Source organism: Monomorium pharaonis, chromosome 9 (genome assembly GCF_013373865.1).
Source record: "Monomorium pharaonis isolate MP-MQ-018 chromosome 9, ASM1337386v2, whole genome shotgun sequence".
Taxonomy (NCBI): Eukaryota; Metazoa; Arthropoda; class Insecta; order Hymenoptera; family Formicidae; genus Monomorium; species Monomorium pharaonis.
The window spans coordinates 6105487-6117790 of NC_050475.1; the positions used below are offsets into that span (position 1 = coordinate 6105487).

A 12304-nucleotide genomic window follows, 5' to 3' on the forward strand; every position below is an offset into this window, starting at 1 on the left:
GTCGTTGCGAATCACCCCGTTTTACTATCGCGACCGTTGGTGGGATTTTTACACGGGCTTTTCGAAAGAGTGATCGCCCGCAATTTGCACCGTTCGATAGGAGCCTCTTGCCGGCAATAAAACAAGAAGCCTTCTCGTTTTCTGAAAATCTTCCGAGGAAGAGCACTCAAGGACGTTGAAAAAATTACTGAAAACTTTCGCTTGTTAATTCCGCTTGCAGACTACTCTAATTCATTATATTTGTTATTCATTGTACATTATGAGATAGAAGAAAAATTGCAAGAGCAAAGAGCACCGTTAAAGTAGAATTTAAAAAAGAAGTTTTACTGTAGACAATGGAACAGTTTATTTTATCATAATTACAAATTTCATTTCTTTAAAATTTTTGTTTAGTTCAAGGAGCTTCCAAAATAAAAATTAATTAAATTATGCCTGCAATATGTATTTAATCATTGCTGATAAAAATGGCACACTGCATTTTAAATGAAATTATATTTAGATAACAATTGCAAATTTAAAAAGAATTTATGAATAACATAAATATTTCAAACTTTATTCCATTTTAATTTTTAAATCCATCGTAAATACGCAATGTATGTATTACATTCGTTATTTGATTATTAATGAGTTCAAGTTTGCTTACTAAATATTAAATATTGTATCAAAATTTTTTAATCAAACGCTTTTATGTAAATATTAAAGACGGAACTAATGTATAACGGCAACAAATAATTTATTTAAAAATACTAATTTTCTTCACAAATATGGCTTTTAATTTTGAAACCTAATTACTTTAAGCTTACCATAAAAAGTGTTTTTCGAATAAATAAATAACTACCGATATATATAATGACGTTTAAAAAAAAACTTGCAGAATAAAAAATTGACAGCACTCGCTATTTATGGCAATGCTTAATCGATGCACATAATTGACAAATAACACCAAATTTATTCATGGAAATATCAGCGATACTGTCGAGCTACTGCGTCAGTAGCTCCTATTTCAGCAATATTATCACGAGAAACATCTCATATATTCATAACAAATAATTTATTAAATGCGCGTACATGGAACACGATCTAATGATAATACAATTAACTACATGCATAATTTAATATGGAAATGCAACAAGGTTCCACAGAAGAAAATACGTGATATAAAAAAATAATGATTAACAGATATCTCATGTGTGTTTGAGATAACCTTTCGTGTACTGCGATATTAAATCCTTGAATATGATCGAACATATATAATCGAGACGCGCTCTCTGCTCCCTTGTATTTTAACTGCATCCAAAAGCGTAAAATCGCGCGTGCGTTACTACACGAGGCAAGATTGGCCTCGGAGTAATAATGTTACCGCATCGTGCACAGCACGGGTCTGTAATGCTTTAACGCGCAACGAATTAAAAAATAACCAGGATGATCTTTTTCCCGAGAATAGGAGCACTAGAGCGGCGCTGAATTTCCACCTAACGTATTATCCCGCCCTCCTCCTCCTCGGGATATAAAGCGGACGAAAGAGATGGAGATATGTAAGCCACCTTAACGAGTTACGCGAAGCACGATACGCGAAACTCAATTACACAATAGCTCGGTTCTTATCCACGGTTACACCGGTGGCTTATTCGTCTTAAAGGTCGTCAATACCCGTATAAGCTTGGCCGTGACGTCAGAAACGGTGGAAATACTCGCGAACAATTCTTGCAACTTATGTCCACGCGAGTTATTCTTTGTCAACAAAACCGTTCTGACTCGATAAAGCGGGATCATAAAGCGTGCCACAAATTCTATCGTCAGCCTAGCATGTCAAGCGGAAACGCAGATTTCCTTTCTAGAAGTGTTTCAACAACTGTCATCAATTTCAGCATATGCATAAAAAAGTTTCCGTTTCCTTCTCCTCAATAGATTTTAAAAAATAAATTTTTATTTTTAGCATTTGATCGCCGACATTTTACGTCAAAAAATAATTTTCTAGTAAATAATTATAAAAGAAATAATATAGTATCACTTCAAAAATTCAAATTACAAATATTGAAATGTGGCTTTTGTCATTCATATTAATTAATATGCTGGCCAATATTTTTTCTTCAATATTTTTTTTCTAATTTAAAATTACTAGTAACCATACAGATTATATATTTCAGAAAAGACGTCATCTGCTATTGTTCTTTTTGTGTGGTGACTAAACAACAGTTGCATCACAAATTACAAATATGCAGCCAGTAACTAATCAGTGACGAGTTAGAAAAATCATTTAATCTACTACAGATTATATTCAATACTACAGATACTAAGTCTTAAATCAGATTGCCTAGATTTATTTTTATTCGGTATATTTATAGGTCAACATTGAAATAATGCTTTATAATAAGTGTAACTGTATATTTAACATGATCATTTTTTAATATTATCTTTCAATCAAACTCAACTATTAATATCAAACAGAAGCAAACTGTAGAATTATGCCATTGCTAAATGTGAAAAGGTATTTTTACAGATTTTACCAGTTGTACAGATTGCATTATCTGGGCCATCTATTTTTCGTCTTCCAGCGAAGATCTTATTCAAAGTTTGCGCGCATTAGCCGTTGCATCGAAAGCGTGAGAATATTAATTTATTATTACTTTATCGTCTACATTTTCTCTATAAAATGATATATATACATTCGTACCATTTTCGTTTGATCATCCATGTGCAAAGATAAACGATAATCTCGGTGAAGCTCGCGATGTTCGAGGATTTATTTATAATAAATGACAAGATATAGAGAGATTGAACAACTCGTTTACAGCGAGCTTACGCGCGCGCAATATGTTTTTCTGTAATGAAAAGTTTAATCACAAAAAATATGTAAACTCAAAATAATCTTACAGAGCTTTAATTTAACTATATTCAATTCGCTTTTTACTTCGGCTGTGTTAAATAAAATTGAAAAATATGTTATCGGTTATTTTTAAACGCCGATTTCATTTCTGATAATTAATAGTCTCGTTTCGTCCAAAAGAGCGTTATTTGATTTTCAATGCATAATTTAAGCAGAACTGAACGTAAAGAATTTTCCCGCTATTCAGGAACGCTTTCGATCGTAAGATGAATAATTAGATGAATAATTAGACGAAGGGTGGAATACCGCCGTAAAGTGAAGTAATCCTGAACCTTGCTGAGCCCGTTTAAGTGTAACGAGTTTAAAACTCGGTGTGTAACTATTTGCATTCCCTTAGTATAATCTACCTGATGCATATTACTCGTTTATACGCAGATTTCATTCATTTAACATCGATATTTCATTGATAACCTCTAGCTATATTCCTTCCATAATTTTAATTTAAATATTTTTTTATTAAAGTTTCTATTAGATGAAAAAAAATCGTATACATTTAATTTTATTTTTTATATATATGTTTAATTTATAAGACACACAAACAGGCGCACACACAAAACACACACACACACACACACACACACACACACACACACTTCTTCATTAACTAACTTCATTAACGGAACATATGTTTATATATTATAAAAACATATGTAATATATAATATATATATATAAATAAGAATTTCATCTTTACTCTTTTTAAATGTATGTATGCACTACCATATTTTTATTATATTATATACGAATAAACAATGTTTTACTTTTAATATTTCGGAATTTATCATCTATAAAACATTGAAACCGAAAATTATATATATTACATAAATACCAATTTCTGAATAACATCAATGAATATAAACATATTTAATTTCTGAATATTGTAAAATATTTGCGAAATAAATATTGTTAACGTAATAAGTGATTTTTATCCGAAATATCCAAATCTTCCGAAATATCAGGCAAAAAACACGTGTAATCCTTTGAATAAGAGATGTATTCGTATATAATAGAAGATAAATTATTTTAAAAAATTTAATGAAATGTAATTGCAAAATATAAAATGAAATTATTTTTCAAGAAATAAAAATTTATCGTTAACTAGTTAATTATACAGCCATAATAATCGTTATAAACATAATAATTAAATTTAGTTTAAATCTAAATTTAATAAACTCAGTTTTTCAGAATACACGTATAATATTAACCGTCGTAAATTAATGTTTAATTGATCAAAAGATTAAAAAATGAAAAGCAGTGGATTATTCTGAACAATAATCCATATTACTACGTAGAAGACGTTCTGTAGCTCGCATTTTCGAAATTTCTGTTGCAAGACAGAACATCGGCACATTCTATTCCCCTCCAATTCAAGATTGAAAATCGAGAAACGCAGAGATATTGCCGTGAAACATGTCAACCGCACGATTCTGTCGCGTTTCTCGAATAACTTACGCGGCCGCGACCATCCGCAGACACGTCAGAATTATCCGCATCTCTTAATTCACGTAATTCACGCCTTCTCCAGTCCTGTAACGTGAAGAGATGACGCTGTTCGCATATTCCGCGCGAGTATTTCGCACCTATCTCGCCGACCATACTCGCCAATCTTCTCGAGGTGCACAGCCAAGCATCGCAAACCTTCCCTTGAATACAGATTACACGAATACTGAATTTTCCTCATCAAAACTCTAAATGGACGGCGCGTTTTCACGCGTCTCTCTCTCTCTCTCTCTCTCTCTCTCTCTCTCTCTCTCTCTCTCTCTCTCTCTCTCTCTCTCTCTCTCTTTCCGCTAAATATCTCGGCGGGTAAACTTCTGTCGATACTTGGTAATGTAACATTCGGTGCATGCACCGCATCCAACACGCAAGAGTGTCGGCGCATCACTAGCCGTAAAACTTACAAAACTTTGTCCAAATGACTTCATTCAGAGTATCTTTTAACTTTCGAGAACCATTCGCTCCACATCCGCGTCTCAACGTTGAAACAAACGTTGGTTCTTTTCCCCTCTCGATTTAACCTTCGATGTTCACCCATCGGCGGAGAAGAGATACACGATCCAGTTCGTCCAGTTCATCTTGCACATTCGCCACGCGGAGGTCAGGTCCCACTCTCGCCCAGAGAATTCTCTCTATCAGCCACCGCCGGGATATTAAACTTTCGAATTTATAGCGCGCGTCGCGGCTATATCGATCGAGCGCGAGCGGCAACCCCGCCGCCCTCGCCCCGCGCCTTCATAGGGAGAGAATATTTCGCTAGAATATTATTAGCAAGAGCTTCATCGAGTTGTTAACTGCCCCGTGTACTGGCGCAGCGCGCACCGCCAAGTTGAATTTACAACGCGCCGTCTGCACTTCGGGCGATTTATACTTCGCTCGAACGACGGCGATATCTACACGTCGGGGCAACCTTGAATTATGACGGAGTCAAAACAGGAGGGAACGTCCGTAGCCTGTGTTTGTTCGCGGATACGGTTTTTGATAGATGATACTAGCGAATGAAGTTCAATGGAGCAGCAAAATTGTTACCCTCCCTTTTTTTACCCGTTGTTTTATGGGATTTTTACGTTGTTTTTCGTCATTTCATATCAGCGTATCATAAATCTAACTAATCGGAATCTGAATTAATTTTTCGTAAAAATGCAATAAAGGTTTAATACTCTATTGTAATTCTAACATCGCAGTAACCGATCCTTATTTCTTAAATAAATTATGTTGAGAAACAATAAAAATTATAAAACTAAGAACAACTGATAGAGAGAAAAATATAAGAAATACAAATTCAGATACGTAGTGTCTGAAGAATAAAGTTCATTGACCGGTGTATAGCCAACTTTTCCTTCATCTAAGCAAAAAAAGCTACGAGATAGTTAACGAATACAAGGAGAACAACGCTAGATAATATCAGATAATTACCTAACCTAGGGGATGCTTTACTTGATTTTTTTAAAATGTCTAGCAGCATCAAGCCAATGGTAATTACATGATCATTACATGTGCAAGGTATGGTGATGGTTTTTTCATGTGACGCGAGAGATTCACTTTTTCTTGTGAAACAGAACTGTGAGGAGTCAGAGTAAATTTCCATTACGGTCCGCGGCAAGCTCACAGGAAAACATCCCCCCGAGAAAACAAAGCGCGAACGGCAACGTCGTTTCACGTAATCACGCAAAGTCTTTTGCGAAACATTTTCCTATCCGCATACCATGTATAACTTACGAGACTGCATATGCCGCGCGTCAATTTTGCAGCTCCCGTGCCCTTTACGCCGATTTATATCCAACTCCTTAATTACATTAGTGCCGCAGGATTGCCGGACCGAGGCAGTGCGGATTAATTGGATTATCGATCGTCGTTGGTCATAATGCTTTTGCTCGAAAACAAAGATCGATGTTCCTCAGGAAGAGATAAGAAAAACTCTTTCACCCACAGCGGTGCACATCGGCGCAGTATTTCCCCTTATTTTTATTTATTTAAAAAAGTAAAAGCAAATTTTTGCATTAAAGTCAAGAAAAGTATCATGATTAAAATGTGTAATGATTTTATCGTCTACAAATTTCATTTGCTTAGTTTCCAACGGCACAGCGCGGCGGGAAAGAAGCAAATAATACTCGCGAGCTTCGTGAGAAAAAAGAAGGGAGAAGAAAAGAAAGAAACGCGCGAGGCAAAAACAGAAAAACAAGTACATTCGCAAATCCTTGGATTTTCAGAAAAATGAAGAAAGAATTAAATTTCAGTGAATAAACTTTCATAAAACTAAAATAAATATGTTTTACATTTTTCATAATTTAAATTTTTCTATTTACTCGTTACGCGATAAAGAGAATAATGGAAGGGGATAATGAAAGGAAACATAAGCATCGATATAATCCCTCATACTGTTGCCAATTACATAAAAGATACGTTCGGCGTAAAAGATGTTTGTTGCAATATTCTTCAAATTGTAGAATTTTATATTAGACGATATTTGGATACATATAATGATTCCGCTGTAACATTTAAAGAAATACGATATGATGAAATTATGCAAAGAAGACTTGGTTGCGTTAAAAAAAAAAAAGAGTAAACGCTAAAAAAAATCTCTGCCGTGATAAAATCGAACGAACAGCTACGAAAATAGAACCGTCGTAATAGCAAACAAAGTTGAAAAAGAACGAAGAAAACATAGAAATATACTAAAAACGGCAATATCTGAAAATATTACATGTTCGAGTAATGCAGTAACAGTACAGCGACGTAAAAAGAAAATTTTATGCGTATATATCCACGAAGTTTTCTAATGCGTAGTTTCGCATGTTTCCCCCAACAAGACAGGAAGGGAAAAAATATTGAATAAATAATATTCTTCTACAAAATTTATCATTATTTTGTTCTCTAGCAGAATAACAACTACAGCGCTGTAATCATCGACATCTGCTGTCCGTGAACCTCATAATGTATGGCTACAAATTTCGACGTTGTTATCTTAGACGTAGAATTAATCTTTTTTTTTAAAATTGTGTCACAAAATCACACACCGCATCTAATCGATAAACGGCTACTTTGTTCTGAAAAGAATCTACCCTCGAAATTTTTCCCCCTTCAACTTTAATTTTAAGATATATGTAAATTCTGGAGGATTTCGCTACAATGGATTATAATCATGAGAATTGAGCTCCTACTTTGCGCCTCAAATAATTATTGGACAATTTCTCACCTTGATATTAAAAAGAGACTTAGTAAATTTCTCAAAACTCTTCGGAGAACATCTCAATCAAATAAGCTACTACAACTAGTGTCAAAAGTGATTTGAGTGTGAAAAGTGTGAATATAGGCGTAAAAGATCTAATTGAGGTCGAAAAGAATAAAATTTTCGACTCGGGCAGTGTCTTACAGTTCTATTAAAACTTCACGAAGATTATAAAGCTACGATGAATAATACATTGCTAATCTTGCGTAACGAAACTTTTTACTTCACGCAGGCGAAACTGCGAGCATTTACAAAGTGAACATTTATGTTCATTTGCAATTAATCTCCTGCAGAAAAATATATCGTTCAAAAGCATAAAGCCAATTTAACTGAAACTGGATAGAAGACTGATTTTCGCGTTCTTTAAAAATGAAACGAACCATATGACCCATATTCTGTTCCATGAAAGCAATTCGTTTTATGATTACTGAGACGGTTTTGTATATTATTCCTTTTCACCTATTTTTTAGAAACAAAAACATTTCGCTTGTAATGACACGTCATCTAAATAAAATGCTTCGCTTTAACATTCTCCCATTAATTTCTCATATAACAATTCAAAGGAAAAACTATTTACTTTTCAATGTACTTTATAAAAAAAAAAAAGCTATAACAAAGCCACGTATATAATAATTCTGTCCACGATCCAGGGTTACAACTTGTTTGGAGTGCCTTAATAATAAATTACTTCGCGCAATTTTACTTCGAGGGGAAACTTCGTTTAATTCCTTAATGCCGGCGTCGCGCAAACCCGGAAGCTGCACGTACAGCCATTCGTATAGGTACGGCGCGCGTCGGGAGGAAATTCGCGATGCAGCGAACAGTATCTGCACAATCTCACCTCGGCACAGTTTGTTTGTGCACAGACTATTAGGTCGGACCGCGTCCAACGACTATTAGCGGCCACCGCGAGGAATTAATTAATCCTTTCATTAAAGCCTCTGCGGAAGACCACACGGATGCCGACTGCCTGATCGTGGTCGCAATGTCACACGGCGAATCGGGTCTATTGCATACGACCGACTGCATGTATCCAGTCGATATGTTGTGGACTCCCTTCACGGCCGATCGATGCTCCAGCCTCGCCGGGAAACCAAAGCTGTTCTTCATTCAGGTACGCCTGTCTTAACGTAAATTTACCGTTTCTGTAAAAATCACATCGGGGTAGAATCGTACCACTGCCCGCGCGTTCGACGAAAGAAGCGATGCCACTTTCCACTTTCGTTCACTCCGGACGATCGCCCCAAGTGATGGATCATTCCAAGTGAACCGTCTAAGCGGTGTTACATGCTGAGTAATTCGCGAGAGATTTATACGGATCATGTGAAGTGATTTATGGGTTAATATAAGCTATTGTACGGCCTAGTGTTGAAGTTAATTGTACTCTTCAGATAGGTGTGCTTCTCGTACTCGGATACCTTCTCCTTTCCGTAGTTTGCCTTTGACAAAATGACTCGCAGACACCTAAGGCCTTTTCTTTTCTTACAAATTCTTTCATTGCAATCGTATTTATATTGTTTTTCATTTATTGAGGGTACTGCAATGTGAATGTTTCAACATGAATCGAAGTTTGACGCACGTCCCGATTTACATATCTGTTTAAATAATTTACGTAAGACAATGATGAAGAAAACACCAACCGCGAAAAACGAATTTCTGTGATTTTTGCATTGTTCACATTTGCGTTGTACGAAAACCCGGTCGTATTTTAATAACGTTAGAGAAACGAAAGAGTGGAAAAAAAAAGATTATTACATTTTCCGGTTGGTTTTGATATACAATATTCTTGTGCGGCAGATATAAATTTAGTTAAATACGATTGCGATATCCCGCAGGTAACGCAACGTAGCAGCAAGATATATCCGTATCGGTTATCCTGATCGAAAAAGCGAAAAAAATCGTTACATTATTTTACAAAAATTGATGTACAGAATGTCCCGAAACTATCGTCATTTTTTATGCCGCTTATATTCCAAATAAAATTTTAATCACCATACACGTATATGTATATATATATATATGTTTAAAATTAATTATATTTAATAATATTTTTATCTTGGTTGACTCGTTATTCGAAAGTGGGAAAGAAATTTTGATAATCTTAACTTGCATCTCTCTATCTCTAGTTCCTCCGAGAAGCAGAAACTAGATTTTAATTATTAATCCGTTATCGATGTCCTTCATCCGCGTATTTTTAAGACTCCAGAGGTGAAGTTATGCATTTCCGTAACTACATCCTAACTGATGGAAACAGATGACGTCGAGACTCGACGATACCGAAATAAATGGCCGTTCCGCGAGTGTTACAGAAAAAGGGGAGTCAACGGCAAACAAGTGACCCGCATCTCTTTCGCGCCCGCGAACGAAAACGGGCGTACAATTCCGATGATCGTCCGCGTTTCAAGAGCGGTCGGGTTGACGCAGTTGCAATTCCGACAACAATGCCGCGCTAGATCTAATTCTTTCCCCATAATCCTACCGGGGATCGTTTTCCATTTAGAGACACCCCCACATTTATCTGCCTCACGACGCTCTCGGAGGGATTTGCGGGCACGCGCACATTAGTGCGCCGTCGGGTTTTTAGCGGGCGCAGCCAATGAAATATGTGCGTTCTGCGATGTAATGGAAACTGTTCGCGCGCTGGAAACGCCGCAGTAATTAAGATTACTCCCCGTCCGTCCTCGCCGGGGGAGCAGAACGGTGGCAAAAACTGTTATTTGCATAATTCCGAAAGTAATGCGAATGCGTGCATCGTTTCGGGGATTTCGCCGCCGGCCGAATTAAAAAGTGCCAAGCGGGAGGACTATTCGTGTCGCGCAATATTCTATACATTCATTTTTTTTCCTTCTCTCTTTGCATTTTTGCTTTTTATTTTTTTTCCGCGAGAAATTCCATCATGCTCGCTTTCCGCGCCGCTCGATGTACAAATGTTTGGTCGGCCGAATGCTCGAATATTTTAAACGGCGCGGAAACGCACGGGTTCTTGTAGGCAATGCTATTATCGCTCTTTATATTCACGCGTGACATTTGTACGCTCATGTACATATACATTCAAGCGACACGGAGAGAGAAGAGAAGATATAAGTGTTATAATTTCATTGCGAGCTATGAATTTATACGGTCACATTTATCCTTACGCAATAATAACAGTTTGCTATAACTAAGTTATATATGGCTTTCGATCGTTAAAATTAATTGATTGGTATCAGTCGCAAGGCAATTCCAGAGATGGCGCGGGGACGATCCATCAAGAATAACTATTCCGACAATGGATGTAATTTACTTCGCCACAAATGAAAAAGGAGCGGGCGGCCAACATGCCGGATGTCTTTCGAAATTACCGTTTTCGTCCCAAATAGAGTTAGAGGATCGATGATCCCAAAGATAAAGCGCGACGGGGATAAATGAGCGCGATAAAGTTAGCGCCCGTAACGATCGAAATGATTAATAATTTGGTCTCGTGTCTCGAATGCGCGTGTGCATTCGAAGATCCATGCGGATAACAATTCGCAAGACTCAATTATCTGAGAACTTCACGCTAAAATATTGAATCGATTATCTCGAAAGCGCGTTGTCGAGGTGCCCGTCCAACCGCGCGTTTCCTCTCAACGTATAAACATTTAACCAATTCGCTTCCACGTAAACGCGGCTTTAATCAATTGCAAATTAATGATTTGCTCGATACCCATTTGAAATTTTAATGACGTGCTGGAGAGTTATAATATAGGAATTATACAGATGAGATTATTGTAATTTGCAAGCAATGTAAATTGCACGAGCGCGCAAATTCTGGCTACACTATCTATCGAAACTAACGCCAATTTCTGTACACTTGAAAGCTGTGTGCAGCCACGGCAACCTCAAGTAAGTAGCCGCCATATTTCTTGCTACGTTTCCGTTCGAGCCGCGCTCGTCTTTCGTTAATGATGCTGTAAACATCGATAGATCTGCGTGTAATTGTCTCATGCATTTTATTATCAGTTTACCGTTAAAGAAAAGCAATTGCAACACTTAGCTATTGGACATTAAACATTTAATATATTAAACGTTGCGCTGTTCTTAAAATAAAATACTAATTTTATTAGAAGAAATAAGATTTGCTAAATTCAGAAACTGCAGTTTATCGATCTCTTTCCATTTTGACAATAATATAATATCAATTATTTAATTGATTTAATAATTAAAATAATACAAAAATGTGCATCAATTATTTAAGTTTACCTTATTTTTGATCAATTATTTAAGTCTGAAATAATCAAATAAGTTTATCATTAACAATAATTTAATAATGTAAACATTATACATATGTCATACAAAAAAATAGAGAAAGTCACAGCACTATAAATAATACTTGCTCATGTTAACAAGAAATAAATAATAATTAACTACTTTATTACATTGAGAATATTGAAATTGATAATCCAACAGTTTGTTACATTCCGATATTTTTGTTGATAAAGTTACGACTATGGATTGAATATCGAAAGACTCAATGTTTCATAATATCTGCCTGTAACTCTTTTTCGTGTTTATGTAGTTTCATGTTCATGTAATTGAATAGTCGATAACAGCTCACGCTGCATATTGATTTCTTTATATGTTAAACAACGAAAATGTAGACAATATAGAACAAGAAGTAAATACAAGTTATTTTATATATACTATATATATATAATATATATAACATACATA

At 35.8% G+C, this 12304-nt stretch overlaps 2 protein-coding genes across 7 annotated transcripts in view; one reads left to right on the plus strand and one right to left on the minus strand.

Moving 5' to 3' along the window:
* LOC105832228 (alkaline phosphatase) overlaps positions 1 to 12304 on the minus strand; it is a 216083-nt gene that overhangs the window by 97906 nt on the left and 105873 nt on the right. The gene's annotated exons all lie outside the window — the stretch shown is intronic.
* LOC105832229 (caspase-1) overlaps positions 1 to 12304 on the plus strand; it is a 44488-nt gene that overhangs the window by 13668 nt on the left and 18516 nt on the right. For all 3 annotated transcript variants that reach the window (XM_036291925.1, XM_036291926.1, XM_036291927.1), the window contains one exon: positions 8551 to 8726. In XM_036291925.1, the coding sequence (XP_036147818.1) occupies positions 8551 to 8726 (176 nt within the window). The remainder of the gene's footprint in view (positions 1 to 8550; positions 8727 to 12304) is intronic.